This window comes from Lupinus angustifolius, chromosome LG06 (assembly GCF_001865875.1).
Source record: "Lupinus angustifolius cultivar Tanjil chromosome LG06, LupAngTanjil_v1.0, whole genome shotgun sequence".
Taxonomy (NCBI): Eukaryota; Viridiplantae; Streptophyta; class Magnoliopsida; order Fabales; family Fabaceae; genus Lupinus; species Lupinus angustifolius.
The window spans coordinates 11,893,764-11,912,885 of NC_032014.1; the positions used below are offsets into that span (position 1 = coordinate 11,893,764).

The 19,122-nt window shown below is 31.8% G+C and overlaps 3 protein-coding genes across 14 annotated transcripts; 2 read left to right on the forward strand and 1 right to left on the reverse strand.

Moving 5' to 3' along the window:
- LOC109349869 lies at positions 4,372-6,020 on the forward strand. Of its 2 annotated transcripts, none has more exons than XM_019590895.1 (3): positions 4,372-4,536; positions 4,610-4,766; positions 5,317-6,020. In XM_019590895.1, exons 1-3 carry the CDS (start codon positions 4,429-4,431, stop codon positions 5,706-5,708), a joined length of 657 nt encoding a protein of 218 aa, XP_019446440.1. In that variant the 5' UTR covers positions 4,372-4,428; the 3' UTR covers positions 5,709-6,020. The 2 variants fall into 2 exon arrangements, with proteins under 2 accessions (XP_019446440.1, XP_019446441.1); XM_019590896.1 differs by having other exon boundaries at positions 4,375-4,530.
- Positions 6,474-11,679, reverse strand: LOC109349870 (ethanolamine-phosphate cytidylyltransferase-like). Of its 2 annotated transcripts, none has more exons than XM_019590897.1 (10): positions 11,485-11,679; positions 10,764-11,195; positions 10,190-10,425; positions 9,768-9,919; positions 9,368-9,439; positions 9,163-9,230; positions 8,931-9,051; positions 7,399-7,458; positions 7,186-7,308; positions 6,474-6,925 (listed from the first exon to the last, which is right to left on the reverse strand). In XM_019590897.1, the coding sequence occupies exons 2-10, from the start codon at positions 11,117-11,119 to the stop codon at positions 6,854-6,856; spliced, it is 1,260 nt and encodes a 419-aa protein (XP_019446442.1). In that variant the 5' UTR covers positions 11,120-11,195; positions 11,485-11,679; the 3' UTR covers positions 6,474-6,853. The 2 variants fall into 2 exon arrangements, with proteins under 2 accessions (XP_019446442.1, XP_019446443.1); XM_019590898.1 differs by lacking the exon at positions 11,485-11,679 and adding an exon at positions 11,278-11,478.
- LOC109349872 (ABC transporter I family member 6, chloroplastic) lies at positions 15,061-18,825 on the forward strand. Of its 10 annotated transcripts, none has more exons than XR_002108049.1 (7): positions 15,061-15,440; positions 15,693-15,914; positions 16,002-16,124; positions 16,206-16,382; positions 17,243-17,354; positions 18,161-18,216; positions 18,368-18,825. XR_002108049.1 is itself a non-coding variant. In XM_019590903.1 (6 exons), the coding sequence occupies exons 1-5, from the start codon at positions 15,156-15,158 to the stop codon at positions 17,330-17,332; spliced, it is 897 nt and encodes a 298-aa protein (XP_019446448.1). In that variant the 5' UTR covers positions 15,061-15,155; the 3' UTR covers positions 17,333-17,346; positions 18,352-18,825. The 10 variants fall into 10 exon arrangements, 5 of the variants coding, with proteins under 5 accessions (XP_019446448.1, XP_019446447.1, XP_019446449.1 ...); XR_002108052.1 differs by having other exon boundaries at positions 17,243-17,347; positions 18,163-18,216; positions 18,352-18,825; XR_002108048.1 differs by having other exon boundaries at positions 17,243-17,347; positions 18,163-18,216.

Sequence of the window (19,122 nt, forward strand, 5' to 3'; positions counted from 1 at the left end):
ATTTGCTTGAATTAATTTTCTTAAATATTAAATGTAATTGAAAAGCAAAGAACGTCATTTTTTAACTTTTTGTTCTTTTAGATGGATTTGATCCATGGTCCATGGATATCTATTGGATATGACGAATGAATTTGAATCCATATCCATTATAAACACTATCCATTATATTATATTCATTTAAATCAATTAACTCTAACAAATGGATTTGAGTGAATTATAGATTATGGATCATTTTACCACCTCTAGATTATATCATATTTAAACTCACCTATTTAGATTTATTATTTGTGGTCCATATTAATGTCACATGGATATATTATAACGAATAAGGCTATCTCATATCCGAAAGCTAATTTATTGGGGAAGGTTATTCATGTCGTTATAAATGATTCATTTCTCACACAGTTAGTGAAGTAGACTGAAGAGGAAGTACTTCAAAACAAAAGGATAAAATAATATAATATGACACTTTATTTATATATGTAATGATAATTTTATCTTAAATATAGAAGTGAACAGAATAAGTTGCATTTTCCTTTATGTATGGGAAGGGTATAAGTTTTAAATCGAGAATATCCGAAACTAATTCAACCCAAAATAATCTAGCTCATAGGGGAGGGTTACAGTTCATTATTCATATACTCAACCAATGTGGGAGTGTGAGACTTAAGCACTTAAAAGTCCATGATTCCTTATGCTACACTAAAACTGCTAGGCTTAGATCATATTTGTCTTCTTAGATATTTTATTCGGATACTCAGAGTGACTAATTTGTTCGCCTCATTTGACATTAAACATGAACCCAGGTATATTCAATGAAGGGAGAACTTTGCATTAATTGGTTTCAATATATATAAATCTTTTACCCTTCACAATTACCCAGCAAATGTACTATATATATATATATATCTAGAAGAGATATTGCAATACACCACTATGCTCAATTTATTGATGCCATTATGTATCCCATGCTTAGTTACTCTTCCATCATCCTTTTGTGTACTCTTCCATCATTCTTTGTAACCAGCAATGTAGTATGCTGGAACCATAAACTAATCGATTGATCAGTAAATAAAGCATTGAACAATTTCATGTCCTGTTATATAGGAAAGGAAACTTTAAGAAGAGAAGGGTGTTTATTTAGTAATGTAATGCTATGAAACCTAGGCACTTCAAATATTTTTAGTATTTGTTTGCGAGTTGTGTTTTGGAAGGTAAGAAATTGAAAGAGTAGGCTTTAGAATCCTCTTACAACTCATAAGTGTGTTTCTTAGCTCTCAAACATTTCCTTTCATTTATTTCTCTCCAAAACTCAACCCGCAAATAAATTCTTATTGTGTGTCGTGTCCATATTTAGAATGTTTTTCACATACACTTGAGATTGAGATGCTTGTATTTTACAACTTTTTACATTTTTTTCTTTCAATTTTCAAACTTTTAATGTGTAGAAATGACACAACAATTAAATAACGTTGCACTTAGCATTTTATTATGTTTACAATTACCCACACTAACTTTTAGAATATTATTTCTGTTGTTGGTGTAAGATTTGTATTTTTATATTAATTATGTACTGAATTATATTGTTTATCATATCATATAATTTTTAAATTTTGTCATATTCACATGCGTTACTTCATATTTGTGTCGTATAAGTAATTCTCAAAATGAAATGATGTAATGATTGAATAGTAAATAGATGGTACTTTTTTGTTGTTATAGGGATTAAACAGAACTTTACATCATAGACCAACAACTTATTGGTTGATAGGTTGTATTTGCATTAATTTACATGTTATTATGCTCCAGGTTCTGCTATGTCTTTATGGTGATGGCTTTCTATTTATGTGTTAAATGTGTGTATGGTGAGGAGCAATGAATATATCCTACCTCTCCCTTTTTCTTTTCATTTTTGTAAGGAATATGGTACTAATAGAATCCATCTTATTGGATAAGAAACGAAACGAAGAAGGAGTGTATTTGATTGATTGAATTATACAAGTGAGAGCCTAAGATATATATATAGCTTGAGATTGCTTGTAAAACAAGCAATATAACTAACTAATAAACTCTTAACTAAAACCAGCATATTTAACATGTGCTAGAAAAGGAAGCCAAGATTAAGTGAGACTCTACTACTAAAACCAATCTAAAGAATAACAATCAAACAGAATGAATCTTGATGCACTAAAGCGTGCAAGACAGAACTGCAGTGATGCACCAAGGTACTGATGCGTGCCATGAGCCAAGTTTCCTTCATCCATGCTTATCCATCCAAGCTAAGGTTCCTGCATCCATGCTGATCCATGATGATTCAATCCAAGCTTGTCATTGTGAACCTGTTACAATAAATTTGGTGCATCATACCTAATAAGACATGTGCATGTGCATAATAGATAACATAACAAAATAAGGTGCAAATATAATGTATTCAATAGGTACCTCTACCTACTTCTTTTTTCATTATAATTTGGCGTCCTATTTGTTTACATATGAATGATAATGATACAATTAGTGTATAGATTTTATAGTAGTAGCCGGAAGAGTTAATGTTGAATGCTGAACAAAGGTTTTCAATAAAAGAACATAGGAAGAATGTTAACACAGGAGTACAGGACATTAGATTTTGACTTATAGTAAAGTTTGGTGAACATTTATTAGTGCTTTTCAGGCGGCAACAATAGCTTGACACATATTATTGATGAATTAAAATTATGATTTTATTCTGTTTATTACTTTGATACTTTCAATAATTACCCCCTCACACTTAGTTGTGAGTACATTTATTCTTTACTCATAGATGATAAATACAATAATTAAATTTCATGAGAAAATAGATGTGTATTCCACTTAACTATTTATTGCTCAGAGGAATACATATATGATTTTTCACTCTTTTGTGTGACTTTATATACCATGAGATATGACTGACCATAAAAATATTTAATAATTATAATTTTAACTTAAATAACTTTTTTATCAATAAAAAATGATGATACATATAGTGACATAAAAAGTGAGACATAATATAGTAAGCCCAATAACTGATTTGTCATAGGTGCCTCAGTCTTGGTCCTATATAAATGGTGTAATGGCTTACATATATTCAGAGTTTCTGATTATTTCTTGTCTTCAGTATATTGATCATGGTTTAAACAATACAAGAAGTTTTATCTTAAGAAATATGAGTTACTAATCATTAGTCATTACTTTAGAATTTGTATTAGCTTTAAGAAAATTTGTTAACCAAATCTTCATTCAATTAAATGAGCAATCTAAATTCTTCTATCACATTCTCCTAATTTCTTTTTAATTACATATAGAAGCTTTTTCAAATAACAAAACAAGTACATTTTCATTAAATTGTCCAACTTAGACCTTTTGACAATTGACAAACCTGAATAAAAATGAATATGGGAGCCCTCTTGGATTTTCTATTTCCTCGTAAGATGATAATAAAAACTGAACTTGTGAGTACCCGTCCGAACTGAACCCGAATTTAATGGGGAAAACTCGATGTGATTGGATTCGGGTTCGGGTTTTACCCGAGTTTAAATTTCGGGTTTGGTATAGCAAAGACTCTAATCCGAACCCGCCCCGAAGTAAGGTAATTCAATTTAAAATTGAAATTTCTACCATTTGCCAATTGTTTTTAATTTTTAATTTTACTTTACATACTATTGGATTTTCACACATAAAAGAAATGAAATAATACAACAGAAAATAGAAATGTTAGAGAAAAATTACACGAAAATTAAATCATATTTTCCTTAATATTTTATTTTTTTCGGGTTTTTTTGGTTCGGGTTACCCGAAACCCGACGGATTCAATAATGATATTTTTATTTTCAACCCCATTAAGTTTGGGTTCGGGTTCGAGTTTGGATATGTGCAAACTCAACCTCATCCCGCCCTGTTGTCATTCCTACTTATTCGTATTTGAAAATAAAAAGTTACTATCATTGAATTAAATATTGACAAATTTATGATAAATATCAGACTGATGAATTTAATTTAGTCAACGATGAAGTCTTTCATGACTCCAAGAGTCAAGAGTAAAAACGAAAAGAAAAAATAGGATATCTTTGGTGAAGAAAATAAATAGCACATATACCCAATCTTTTTAGTAACCAAATCGGAATACGAATTTTTTTTATTAAATTAAAATATTAATATTATACTAACATCAACCGAACTTTAATTATTTTTTCTTACTTACTATATAAAAGCAATAAAAGATGGTAATGACACGTGGAATGAAGAGTGAGAAATAGAAGGTGTGGGTCCAATTGAAATAGCGTAGAAGATTTCGAGAGATTTCTAGAGTGTGAACTAAACTTCTTCCACACTTTTCTAGTTGTTGTTTATTTATTATTTATATAAATGAACCATAACTAAAACAATCACAATAATCTCTGAAATTCAAAAATGGCTGGTTCTGGAATGAAGAGAAAAGATGTGTTAGACAAAGTTAGCGACGATTTCTCCGAATTCTCTCTCTCTTCTCCCCCTACGAAGATTCGTCGTTTGGTTAGTGTAATTCTAATCTTTCTTTTCATCTTTCAATTTTTCAATTCTGCTATTTACTCACTCGATTATTATTTGTTAGGATGTTGAATTGTGTCCAATTCCGGAAATTGAAGATGAAATGGAATCAGATGAAGTAGCTAATGAGGAAAGAGCTATTGTTGTGTTCAATCCTCTTCCTTCTCCTTCCCCTTTCAATTTCATCGTTCAATCACACCTTCTCTCTCCAATTAACAACAGTAAGTAACTTCCTTCACTATTTGTTCGTCACTTTAATATCTATTATAAGGTTTTTCATTCGATTATGTGTCTTATTTTTATTTTATTTAAGAACTGATTATTATTCAAAGTTGATACCTTAAAAGCTCTTAACCCTGTTTTTGAAGTTGGATTTAATATGTATATAAATTGTTTTTTACTCTATCATCCACTATTCATATATTAAACAATTATTGATTCACAAAAAAGTAATATAAATTAATAATAATGGAAAAAATCATTGTATACATTTTAAAAAGTTTATGCTGGTGGCACAAATAATTTTTTAACAAAAAGATTTACTGACACTATTATTAATTATTTTTTATTCTTCAAAAAATATTCTAAATGAATAATAGATAATGAAATATAATATCTGGATATAAATCTTTAGATTAACACTCTGAATTTTAGTTTTTAAGGTACCAATAAATAGAGAAAAAGGTGCAAGGACTAAATTAATGTAAAGTATCAGGACCAGAAGGTTATATCAATTTTAGTCTTAATTAACATTTTTCACTTTCTTTGCAGATTGGTCAAAACAATACGATTCTGACTGTGACCGACTCATAAGATCAGAAGAAGAAGAAAAGAAGAAACAGTGCTTGGCTCTTGTGCCTTGGGTATCCTCTTCTTCATATAATTCCCATGTTGATGATTCCATTTCCAACAACACAAACACAGAAGAAGCTGATGAAGAAATTGGAGATATGGATATAGAAATAGAACAACAAGATATGGATAGTATTGCTAATATTAACTCTTCTTCAACTTCAACTTCAACTATTCACCCACTAAGTATGCATCAAGGTTTTTCTGGGATAACACCAGAGGAGTTTCATCAATGGCAGCAACAACAACAACATTGCTTTTTACCACAGTTTTCTCAAAACACCTCAACTCCAATCACGTGGACTCGTTGAAGTAATAGTAATGCTCAATTAGTTAGTTATAACAATATTTCTTATGTTGTCTGTCTTAGACTCTAAAATCATTTTTGGAGGTTATGAGTTTAACTCCTGTAAACAAAATAGTCTATTCGGTTCTATCTTCTCTAGAAGGAAGAAGTGGGTTTCTCTTATCCTTTCCTTTATGCATCACCAAAGGGTAAGTGTAACTTGGGGAAGTTGTAGGAATCCTTGAAGAAAATTACATCCAACTGAAAGAAGTTCATGCCTGTGTTTTATGTTTCTTTGCACTCAGCTGCTTCATTGTTTTTTAAGTTTCTCTTATCAGTGACTTGAGTGCTTTCTAGTTTTAAATTTGATGTAAAATCACACTTTTGAAGTAATAAAAACACCCTTGCCAAAATGTTTCTGCAAATCATATCCATACTTACAGAAAAAATGTGTACACTATTCCATCATTCATCTTTTATGTTTTATTATTTTTTTTAAAAGTGATATGAAGAAATGATGGATATACAATATGTAAATCTTTATAATTTTTGTGTATCTCTTTTTAATATAGTACAAGATTACTAAACAAGTAACATATAACATTAAGTTGGTTAATATGAGCATATGGAAACTAAGCAATACGTTTCATTATTTTTCTTCCCTTCCTCTCCTCTTGCAAGGGCCTCAATAAGTGTTCCGTTAATGAAAAGAAAAAAGTGCAAACTGCTACAGGAAGTAGCTCCTTTTTTCATTTACTCATCCTTTTAAGTTTTCTACACATACAATTCAAAGGGATACTATGATTCATTTAGAATAATGCTTCTAACTTATTTCTACCAAGTACCATCAAATTGAGGTAAAAATAGATACTTTCATGCTGCAATTCTGTTACTTATAATACACTATCAGAGTAATCAGTTCTTAATTACAGTACTCCCAATAAAGCTAAACCATATGTCATAATATGGGAGCCATTCAGAGGACAAGCAAAAATATCAGATTTCTAATTATAAAGCCACAGTGCTCTTCCATGTCATAATCTGCATTCTTAATTCATAGAGTGTGTGTAGATTCCTTCTATGTTCAGCATGTTCATGACCTTGTTAAGCTCAATGAAGAATGAACAGTAGCTAACTAAAGCTGCATCAATATTATAATTTATAAATATGCTATTCTCCAGAGACATACTTTTTTTCTTCATAGTATCTTTGCTCACTCAAACCCTTCTTAGCATTGCGTTTCTGCATTAGGAAACAAAAAAAGCACACAATTATGCCACCTCTAAAACTGAGAATTTTCAATAGAAAACAAAGATGAGTGAAGCTCCAATGTTGTATTAGTTTGCTTTGAGAGGGATCATGGGTTTTAATATTAGCCTAAGCTATGACAAATTTGATGCTGGTCACATACACTACAATACAAAAAGAAATTCTGAAGGTTGCTCAAATATACAAGAAAGCCAAAAGGGAAAAAATATAAATAAATATGATATAGAAATTACCATGTAAGCTTCATGATTAGCCATTATCCTTTGGGCTACTGAAGTAGTAGTAATATCTTTAGGGCTTTCAAGCAAGTGGAATATTCCCATGTTCTTTGGAACTTCATATGAATCACTTTCATTCTGCAAAAACAACTCCATAACCAATATGCCAACAATGGAATTTGATGGTGTATTCCAGGTGAACAAACAATTAACAATGGACAAACTTACATATAATGAATTCTCAGCAACAGTTCCATGCACAACCACTGAGATGTCGAAAGTTGTGATCTGTTTGATTCCAAATAATAAAGAGAATGAAAACATGCAATCTATATAAACACCTAACAAAATATGCTCAGTGAAACATAAGCATGTTTTTCTCTCTCTGATAGTAAGTATGCATGTACTTGTACATAGAAGTTTTATTTGTAGAAAATGAAGAAAACAAGGGAAAAGCTATGGATGATGTCTAATGAGACTGCCACACATAATGAGAATTAAATCCTTGGCTTGAGTACATAACAAAGCAATAGCAGTTAATATGAATTTATACTACAAAAAGTAAGAAAGTAATCTTTTTAGCATTTCAAAGACGTAATTGATTAAATAGTTGATAGATTATCCCGAGGTTCTATGAGAACCTTTGCTGTATTTCGAAATGACTACAGTGATAAACCCCACAATTGATTTTAAATGAAGCAGCTAATTCAATGAAATCTAGCAAATCTAGAATTGAATGCATACCATGTCCTTTGTGATTTGCCAAGGCGCACCAATAATGACTTCATCGACATGACGACAAGCAAGTACGCTAAGGCTACGCTCGTGTAGATGCATGATTGGATAGTGATTCCCACGATGTCCACTGCAGGGAAATTGTTAGTTTCATACATATGGTTCGCACGAATATATGGACTGCAGGGAAGGTGTTAGTTTCCGACGATGATCACATGATTGAAAAGGAAACAACACACACCTCACAGTCTCATCTGAGTGGATACCAACTAGAAGAAAATCTCCAAGCTTCCTAGCCCTTTTAAGTATCTGAAAGAACACAGAATGATGAATAAAACACAACAGTCATACCAAAACATTTAATTCAAACAGTATCTTCTGGATCATGAACTTTAGCATTTGACCAAGAGAAAACAAATTACACCCTGTATGAAAGTTATGCATACCTCAACATGCCCTGCATGGAAAAGATCAAATGCCCCATCAATGTACACAATACGAGCATTCGGTCCAGGTGCCTAAAATAAGATGAAGTAACAAAGGATTTTCATATGAATTAGTTCCACAAACGACCTTGAAGACAGTAAATTTCCTCTACTTGTTTTCCACTTGAAACCACTCATTGTGATATAAATATCAATTTAGTGTTTGTTGGTTGCATTAATTAAATTTGTAACTATACAAATAATTATATATTGATATGATTTAGCATACCTCTATAAAAGACAGTAGAAAAACATCAAGCTAGATATTCACCTAAAGAAACTCACTAATCAGCTAGTAGAACTATGAACCGAATACACAGCATTTATTTGAAACAATAGACCACACAAGCAACCAGAATACCTTGCCATTTGAAAACTGGACAATACGTTGGGAAGTTGGTAGGAATTGATAGATTATCCCGAGGTTCTATGAGAACCTTTGCTGTATTTCGAAATGACTACAGTGATAAACCCCACAATTGATTTTAAATGAAGCAGCTAATTCAATGAAATCTAGCAAATCTAGAATTGAATGCATACCATGTCCTTTGTGATTTGCCAAGGCGCACCAATAATGACTTCATCGACATGACGACAAGCAAGTACGCTAAGGCTACGCTCGTGTAGATGCATGATTGGATAGTGATTCCCACGATGTCCACTGCAGGGAAATTGTTAGTTTCATACATATGGTTCGCACGAATATATGGACTGCAGGGAAGGTGTTAGTTTCCGACGATGATCACATGATTGAAAAGGAAACAACACACACCTCACAGTCTCATCTGAGTGGATACCAACTAGAAGAAAATCTCCAAGCTTCCTAGCCCTTTTAAGTATCTGAAAGAACACAGAATGATGAATAAAACACAACAGTCATACCAAAACATTTAATTCAAACAGTATCTTCTGGATCATGAACTTTAGCATTTGACCAAGAGAAAACAAATTACACCCTGTATGAAAGTTATGCATACCTCAACATGCCCTGCATGGAAAAGATCAAATGCCCCATCAATGTACACAATACGAGCATTCGGTCCAGGTGCCTAAAATAAGATGAAGTAACAAAGGATTTTCATATGAATTAGTTCCACAAACGACCTTGAAGACAGTAAATTTCCTCTACTTGTTTTCCACTTGAAACCACTCATTGTGATATAAATATCAATTTAGTGTTTGTTGGTTGCATTAATTAAATTTGTAACTATACAAATAATTATATATTGATATGATTTAGCATACCTCTATAAAAGACAGTAGAAAAACATCAAGCTAGATATTCACCTAAAGAAACTCACTAATCAGCTAGTAGAACTATGAACCGAATACACAGCATTTATTTGAAACAATAGACCACACAAGCAACCAGAATACCTTGCCATTTGAAAACTGGACAATACGTTGGGAAGTTGGTAGGAATTGGGATATGTAGGAACTTTTTGACTGGTTTTCTTCTTGACGTCTCTCGTCAGCACCATTATGGTCGTCACAATTTGTTGGATCTCTTAAAGAAGACATTATTCTACCTGTATTGAAGCATAGTTAAATAAGATACATATGCTTATCTTAACAATGATTAAATGATATTAGTGTGGGCATCAGTTATCAAGCCTCACAGATTTGACACTTTAGGTATATTTTTTCAACTTAGGAAGCCTAACCGTACACAAACACAGCCAATTCTTCTCTCAGAAAAGCACTTGGAACAAAATAAGATTTCATCAACAACCCCAATGATGTATTCACGGTTCAAAAACATCTGGCTTTCCTCTGATCTAAATAATGAAACTTAGTACCTACGATATCTGTACTGGAAACTCCTTCAGTACGCTTAATTTGCTTGTAACGGCCAGCTTTCTTTGCTGCAGCGTAAGCATCTGTTCCATCCGGAAGCATGCAAGGGTCATCACCATGTATGACATAGTCAATTTTGTATTCATGAAATAGACGATTCAAGAATTCCTCCGTAATTGCATATGGAGCCTCGGTTATGACCTCATCCACCCACTTCAATCCACTGACAAGGGCCAGCCTGAAAGATAAAATACTCTTAATTCAACATTACTGTAAGGGGAAAAGGCAAAGATACACAATTTAGAATTAAGAAGACTATGATCTTAATTTCTGGAATCAATTACATGATTGTGTAAGTTTCACCCATACAACTCGATAATTTTAATTGTGTTTTACAAGCTTCGCTGGTTCTTAAGTTATTCAAGCAAATCCAATCTTTTTCATGTTATGTAACTTCTGTTCTTACAGTTAAATTGAATGGTGGTTTCAGCTAAGAGAAAAAAACCAAAGGTTTAAAGAACAATATGCAGCATCTCACGAGTACAAGGTACGAAAACCAACAACAAATATTTGTACCTCTCCTCCATGGACAAAACAGGTGGTCCTTTATTGGCCAAGATCTCCTCATCACTGACAAGGCCAACAACCAATTCATCTCCTAGAGCTTTTGCTTGCCTGAGTGCATTGGCATGACCATAATGCATCAGATCAAAACATCCGTCCATGTAAACTCGAACACGCCTCTTCCCGGATTTCTTCTTATCGAAAATCCCCATATTAGACCATGAGTAAGGCAATGGCAAATGAACACCAATCCCACCAAAGAAGCTTGTTGACAATCCCAACAAGGCTGCTGTGACCATTAGAGCACCAAACACATTGGGGTAATAGTATATCCCCTCCCAAATCCAATTGTTATTTTCATAATTCATGTGGTCCTTCTTATTTTTTGATCTTTTGTGTCAGAAACTAAGTTCCTAATGCTATTATATAAGAGGAGGCACAAACCTGCAACCAAAAAAGCATAGCAAAAATTATACACATAGTTCATTATTTTCAAACTCATTTCATACAAAGATAACTTAAAAACCTCAAAAGAAGAAAATCATGCTCCACAAATTGTAGAAAAAAATTGGCCAGCCATGACAGTAAAATTAAATAACCAGTGCACGTAAAAATTAAAATCAGAAAATTAGCAATTGGGGTATCCTCACATTCCTCATAAAACACATAAAAATTATAGCTTTATTGGGGAAAAATTCAAAAACAAATATCCAAAATAGGAAGGAAAACAAACCCAAATGAAATCCTAAAGAGAAACAATAACAAAATTGAGAATTGATGTGTAAAGTGTAGAGAAGTGCAAGAATAATTGAAGATGGTAAAATGAGAAATGCATTTAATGGCATGCAAATTAAAAAGTGAAAAAAAGGAACATTTGAAAAAGAATGGGATCGAATCTGAACTTTTTTAATGCTTTTCTGTTTCTTTTGTGTCTGTGTCTCTCCTCTTTCTCTTTCCACTATGTTTGGATTCTTATGTAAGAACTTCTCACAGTTTTCTTGGCAATCACAAAGCTTTGTCTCAACTTAATATATATGTCACATTTTTCAAACAGTTAATCAATTAACTACTACATTTATTTATAATAATGTTGATTCCACAACCACTCGCAGTTATAATAGCAAAGTATCTTTCCTTTTTTCTACCACTACATATTATTATTAATTAATGAAATATACTTGCCTTACGTTATGTCTACCTTTATAGTTTTGTTATTCGAATATGAAAAGTTGGCTGGCCAGAAATATTAATGGACCCACATTTGATGCCATTGAGAGGGTATTTTTTTCTATTATATTCAGCATTTTCACTGTCATATTATTCTAAAACTTTTCATATAGTGTTATAAGGTTTCATTAAATTTCAGAACGATAAAAAAATGAAGAGTTTGATTCCTATAAGTAAACTGTGGTGTGAGAAATAATCACATAACTAAATGATTTATTTTTTACCAAAAGATGAAAAAATACAGTACCAAAAAAATATTATGCTAACATATTTCAATTATATGTGCGAATAATATTGAGAATTCAACGTGCATGTTGAAGCTTCATATAAATTAATTATGAGTAATTCAAAGGCTTTATAAAAAGGATGAACACATGTAATTCATGCCTTAAGTTGTTTTATTCAAGTTGTGATGTGAATTCTATTTATTATGGTTGTTCTTTAATCTTTGAGTCATTTATTCTTAATTTTCAAAGCTGTATTACTTTCGATTGAAGTAAATCAAAATCTTAACTCAAACTTAGAGGTCACTTTACCTATATCATTTTGATATTTGTTTGGAAAATGAAATTTCACCCATCTTTTGGGCATTTTGTTCCAACTTCCACCCACAAAGGGTACACTTGCATGATCGGCTCTTATTCTTTATAGAGATCAATAATAACTATGTGGTTCCAATTTTCATTATAAAATACTAATGTATATTATTTGGAGTACATCTGCTGTTCCATAAAGTGTGTCACTCTATGTGTCACTGTTTGTGATTGGTTGAAAAAAAATATTTAAATTAAAATTTTAATAACTAATATACCAAGGAGCGTTGGTTCAAGTGATACATGTTTGATTCCCCTTAAGTAAGGTCTCAGGTTCGATTTTTGTGGATGAAAAAAATGTCTGTTGGGAGAGATAGTCCCACGTACCTGTGGATATTCCCAGCTCAGACAGAATTGCCTCAAGTACGAGAATACATGTGAGAAACAAAAAAAACTCAAATATATTTATTTATATTTGGACCTGTTTTTTGTTCCGGAATAGTATGGATACCTTTGTGTTATTATTTATCCTAGATCCGTGAATATCCAGAAAACGGAAAATATTAAAAAAATATAAATAACTTGTATAATTATGCACATTTTTATGTGATCATATATATTCTTTTTGACAATCAGAATATGAAAAAAAAATATAAAATATAATTCAAACACAAATACACAATTTATAAATGTCAAATAAAAAATTTCATTTTATTCAAATAAATGTAAAAATAAAGTCAATTAATATAACATAACATGCCAATTGTGAATTAACTCAATATTTCAATTATGAATATTATTGTTATAATCAACATTATATATGTATAGATTTAGAAATTGAAAGTATGAATACATATGGTTTATCTATTACTCATACCTAATCCAATTTTGTAAAGATTTCAAAAATTTCAATTTCAATTATCTACGGATTCCAAAACTCCAATTTGATCCATTACAAATATTATGTGTGGGTACCCACAAGTATGACACCCATTATCTTCCTAGTAATTAATAAAGTGAATAGAAATACAATAATAATCTATCATTTTCCTATTATTATAAAATTTTAGTAGTAATTTCTGTCCAAAAGATTAGATAGATTAGTGTGTAAACTTTTTTTATTTAATTATACATAATATTTTAATTTGTACTTTATATCAATCGTATGAAATTTGACAAACTTGATCCAATTATATTAGCAAATTACAGTTGAATTGATTTTGTTTAGCTCATTCTATATACATCCCGTTATTTTGTAATAGTAAAATTTTCAAATATAATCAATTATAAGCTTGTGTTAATGTATGAGTTTAAAAGTTTGTTGTAAAATCTTTTTATTCATTGTTCATTTTAATAATTGGTAAAAATATTGAATTTTAGGATAAATGTAAAAAAAAATATACACAAATAACCAAACTGTGTTTTTATTAGGTTGATATTGTTTATAATACTATTTTTTTGCAGTCCTAATTTTACTTATTAAGATTTTCACTCAAACTTTTGTATAGAACCCAATTATGGAAATACATTCATAAATTTGGTAGAGAAAAGGTTACAAAATGATAGATTTCTATTATGATTCAAAGTATTTTAGTTATTACGGGACCATGATTGGAAATAGTAGCTTATTAGGATGAATTTGCCTGTTTTAGTAAAATAACAAAAATTAACAAACATGGCTGAGAATGAAATTTCTTATCTATAAATATTTGTAAATTAGTCTATCAGAATTTTTTTTACACGTGCTATTTTCTGACTATTGATTTTTAAAATTTCCATGTTTTAGAAACTATCAAAGCTTTAATTTATTTTAAATTCAATATTTTAAAAATTCTAAATATAATAATTTATCTTTTTGATTTTTTTATATATATTATCTTTATGTTCTCTATTCAAAACTACCAACTATTGAATACGGGTTAACCTTAGCTTGGAATTTGGGGCATCTCAAAGTTATATCGGAGAGTGACTAGCTGGAGGTAATTTACATCATTACAGTTAGGATGCAAGTTTGATCGGTGCGTCTCTTGGAGGTTAGAACATCTTCATTAGCAAATAAAATTTTCATTCTTATTTAGGTTCTACATATTATTTTATAATTTATTATAACTCCTTATCAAATAAGACCAACGTATATTTTTCTCATAATGGCAAACATCATTTTTATTGTTATTTGGCTCCCACAACATTTACATTTTTCCCATAACATATAGTTCTCTCCTCACTTTCCCTCAGCTAAGAACCCAAAATTATTCTTTTTTAAAAACAAAAACTAAAAAATAAAAATGACATAATGAAAAAAACAAAGTAAAAATATTCTTTTTTTTTGTTACGAGCAAACCCTAAGAAAGATAAGTGTGGTTGCTTTTATAATGAATGGTGATGATAATGTAATGCAAAGCTTCTTCTAAAAATATAAAATTTATTTTTAGTCCCTATCAAACTTAAAATTTTGCTTTTGGTGCCTGCAAAAATTAAATTTTGCTTTTAGTCTACCCTCCAAATGACATGTTGATTTGATGATGGTGAAGAAAACCAAAGCCAAACCAAAGTACAACAATTAAACACTTAAAAACAAGTATTGATAAATTATACATTCAATTTCTTTCATTTCTTTGTTTCCATTCAATTTCAATCACTGAAAATGTTTCTATCACTTCCCACAATTCATTCAACTTCTTTTCTTCATTTATTACCAACCACCACTTCATTTTCCATCAACCGCCGCCGTTACCTCACCACCGCCACAGCCACCGGCAGCGACTTTGACAAAACTCCGCCACAGCCTCTGCTTCAAGTCAACGACCTCAAAGCTAAGATCGTTGAAAACGGCGTTGACATTCTTCACGGCGTTAACCTCACCGTTAACCATGGTGAAGTTCACGCCATTATGGGAAAGAACGGTTCCGGAAAAAGCACTTTTGCTAAGGTAATTAACATTTATCTATGCCTATCATGAGTGTATTATGTATGATTTCAACGATACAAGGAAATGATAAATTGAAGAAAAAAATTGAAGGTTTAGCTTAGTGTAATTAAGGTTTGATTGTTGGTGTAGCTTGATTACACTCGAGAGAGGTAATTGTAATTTGTGCCATAATAAAATGGTTGATTTAAGTTTGAAGTATTTTTTGAACTCGGCTAGTAGGATTAAGGCTCGGTTATTGTTCCCCTTTTGCAGGTTCTTGTTGGGCATCCGGACTATGAAGTTACCGGAGGCAGTGTCGTGTTTAAAGGGGAGAATTTGCTTGACATGGAACCTGAAGAAAGATCCCTTGCTGGTCTTTTTATGAGCTTCCAATCCCCTGTTGCGATTCCCGGTGTTTCAAATGATGAGTTTCTAGTGATGGCTTATAATGCTCGAAGAAGAAAGCTTGGCCTCCCTGAGCTTGGACCACTAGAGGTATCTCAGTGTAATCAATTATGTTATTTATTAGCATCACTTTCGTAGTTTTTGAATTGTGAATAATACCTTAATTCTGTCTTGCAGTGCTTTTCGTACCTGATGGAGAAACTCAAACTTGTTAATATGAAGCCTGACTTTCTCAATAGGAATGTTAATGAAGGATTCAGCGGTGGTGAACGCAAACGCAATGAGATTTTGCAGCTTGCGGTATCTTTTAACTTCGATTTCAATGGTATATACTTGCTTTGTACTATAACCTTTTGCCTTTAACTTCCATCCATGGTGCAGGTTTTGGGGGCAGACTTGGCTATTCTGGACGAAATTGATTCTGGATTGGATGTTGATGCACTTAGAGATGTAGCAAATGCAGTCAACCAGATTCTGACCCCAAAGAATTCTCTATTGATGATAACTCATTATCGACGTCTTCTTGATCTCTTAAATCCCACACATGTCCATATTATGGTAAGTTATAAGTGATCTCCAATATTATTGTAAGTTTTGGAGTTGAAGAGAATGTATCGGGCTCAGAGTGAATAGAGAGAAAGTAGTGTTTTCCCTTGCCCAATGCTCTCATTAACTTTACTTGGATATAAGGTACACTGAGTTGCTTCCAGAAACAACATTCAGCACTCTGATATTTATATATGCAGAAGAATACATACAATTTACATTTTGGTCTTGGGGGTTTTGGTAACTAAGAGGAAATCACTATATATCGGAAAAATGTCCAAAGAACATGTAGACATGAGAAGACTACTAAATCTAGAAATTCAAGTAAAGGAGGAACTTGATAAATTAGGTTCGCTGAACCATGTAGTTGGTTTATCAGATCTTTTAGCTCCCAATGCCTCAAATGATAATGAGATAGGCTCGGACTTTAGTTGCTGTCAAATAATTTTCAAGAATACTGTGTATAATATAAAATTTGCTGCATAGTCATTCAATGGTAACAGGCTGTCACTTAATCATCTGATCCTAAAAATGTTTTTTTGTCTAAAATGGCAACTTCTAGAAGAGTTGGAGACCATAGAGTCTCTGCTAGTTACATTTAAGATTATTTTTCTTAAGGGAAAAAGGTGGTTTTAGAATTTAAGGTATATCTTTGTCATTATGTTGATCTGTTTGATGTTATTACCATTACTTCTAATTCCTCCCTGTAATACAGTCATGTGTATATATGTTCCTTTATTAGCCCTCTGAAAGGATTTTGCTTTATTTTGACTGGAAAACAATCATAGACAGTGCATTGATGTTGAGTGTGTGTATGTAATGCATCTATGATGTAAAGTAACAGAACCAAACCTTTTTTTCTTAAAATTCAGGACAAAGGGAGAATTGCAAGGACAGGTGACAAATCACTGGTAGCATTTATTGAGGATGAGGGATATGAAACAGTCTCCGCTTTAACTTAGTGCAACTACTTTTGGTATGATGGTATCCTCTCTAACTTAGTTGCGAAATCTATGTGCTTGTTTCAGTTGAAGTAACTTCTTATATATCTCATGTTGTGAATATTTACATGACTTTATCATGATTGGGAATCTATAATAACATCTAAATAGGTGGAATGGTGAGTAAAACTTTCTTTAAGCACTAATGACAGACCTAGTAAGTTGTACTCATCTGATGAGTCATATCTGTTCAAACTTGACACATTTTATTTATCTGCTTTGATTTTGGCGTGCTTGCTCCAAACTTAGATGAGCGAGTATTGCATTGGGCTATATATTTAGTAGTTGAATCTTTTGGAACTTTCTTCTAGAAGATTGGGTTTTGGAAATTGATTGCTTCACTGTTGGAAACTGTCATTATTCAACATTACCCTGTCAAAACTTGATATAGTTGCGTTTTGATGGTTAACTCTTAACTACATTTGGAAAAAAAATGTTTCAATGAACACAAGATTTTGTACTTTTGCATGCCAGAATATCAGTTATTGTCCCTATGCTATTATTGAAGTCATGCCTGATGAAGTGTTATTTATATAATCATACTTTATACACTCATACTTGATACACGGGGTTGTTATTTAATATTACTGAAGTCATGCTTAGTGTCGAGCTTGCAGTGTTAAGAATATGGTGTGCGGTAAATATTTAATCGTTTACTTATTTGCCTACTAATTTATGGTTTCAAACTGGAGCTTGTTGTAGATGCCTTTCTCTGTATTAATATGCTGAAGTTAACAAAAAACTAGGGTTGAAACTCATTGCATCAATATCACTACTGATAATGAGCAGATTTTTTTCTTCTTCAAGGTAGACCAGTATATGCTTGAGTTCAGCCCGACTACCAGGTAATATTCATTGATGTTGAGTTTCAATAGGTTTTGTTCTAAATTCTAAGCTATGCATTTATTTGAAAATTGATAGTAGAAAACGTTACATTTTTACATTGTTTCATTACTCGATAAAGCTTTCGTAAATGGTAGTATGTTTGTGTTGCAGATAGGCGTTTTATAATAAAGCAGTTGCACTAATATCATGATGTCTCCTTTCACTTTTCTTTCCCAATTCTCTTCGCTGCATTTTGAAAATGAGGAAGCTCATGTTGCGGATGCTGATGTTTCATCACTCAGGACATCCTTCTGAGCATTTTTACACTAGGCTTTGACAGCAAAGTACAGAAATGTTGAATCATGAATTTACCAACTTCTCAAAGGAGTATGTAGCATGCAGATTTTGAAGTTTTCATTGTGTTTCTTTTTTTATTTCAAGGGCTTTTTCACTGTTAATTACCAACTTTTGGATCTGCTGTGCAACGTTTGCTGCAAATGCAGTTAAAAGTGTAGAGTCAGTCAAACTACATTAGCCACAAAATCTTCGTCCCTATTTACAATTGCTTTCGCCTAATACCATGTGTAAAAATCTTGAAAATTGCATTGAGGATACCTTATTTATCTTCATGGTCTGAGAGCACTGATAACAATAGACAAGGGTTATCAACACATGTCCTCTTAAATTGTTTGAAATTATACGTGAAATCAAGGGGGCAAAGAAAAAGGTTCATCCAATACAAACAATACTAAAGGTACCTAATTTACTAGCTGAATCAACCGAGTCAAAGCTCCAGAGGCGTAAGATTATGCATTTTCATGAAATTAACAAAAACATATTAGTACCAGTTTCATATAAATGGAAACTAGCTTTCTATAACCAACTTACATAATACATTAATACCATTGGAATTTTTGGATCTTGAC

Bases quoted from the DNA above. Each gene is read 5' to 3' on its own strand.
- LOC109349869 (XM_019590895.1), top strand. From the start codon at position 4,429: ATGGCTGGTTCTGGAATGAAGAGAAAAGATGTGTTAGACAAAGTTAGC. The intron at 4,537-4,609 runs GTAATTCTAATC...ATTATTTGTTAG, and splicing joins AGATTCGTCGTTTGGTTAGT to GATGTTGAATTGTGTCCAAT. The intron at 4,767-5,316 runs GTAAGTAACTTC...CTTTCTTTGCAG, and splicing joins TCTCTCTCCAATTAACAACA to ATTGGTCAAAACAATACGAT.
- LOC109349870 (XM_019590897.1), bottom strand. From the start codon at position 11,119: ATGAATTATGAAAATAACAATTGGATTTGGGAGGGGATATACTATTAC. The intron at 9,231-9,367 runs GTATGCATAACT...GTGTTCTTTCAG, and splicing joins TCCATGCAGGGCATGTTGAG to ATACTTAAAAGGGCTAGGAA. The intron at 6,926-7,185 runs GTAATTTCTATA...TTCCTAATGCAG, and splicing joins CTAATCATGAAGCTTACATG to AAACGCAATGCTAAGAAGGG.
- LOC109349872 (XM_019590903.1), top strand. From the start codon at position 15,156: ATGTTTCTATCACTTCCCACAATTCATTCAACTTCTTTTCTTCATTTA. The intron at 15,915-16,001 runs GTATCTCAGTGT...TCTGTCTTGCAG, and splicing joins CTGAGCTTGGACCACTAGAG to TGCTTTTCGTACCTGATGGA. The intron at 16,383-17,242 runs GTAAGTTATAAG...CTTAAAATTCAG, and splicing joins CCACACATGTCCATATTATG to GACAAAGGGAGAATTGCAAG.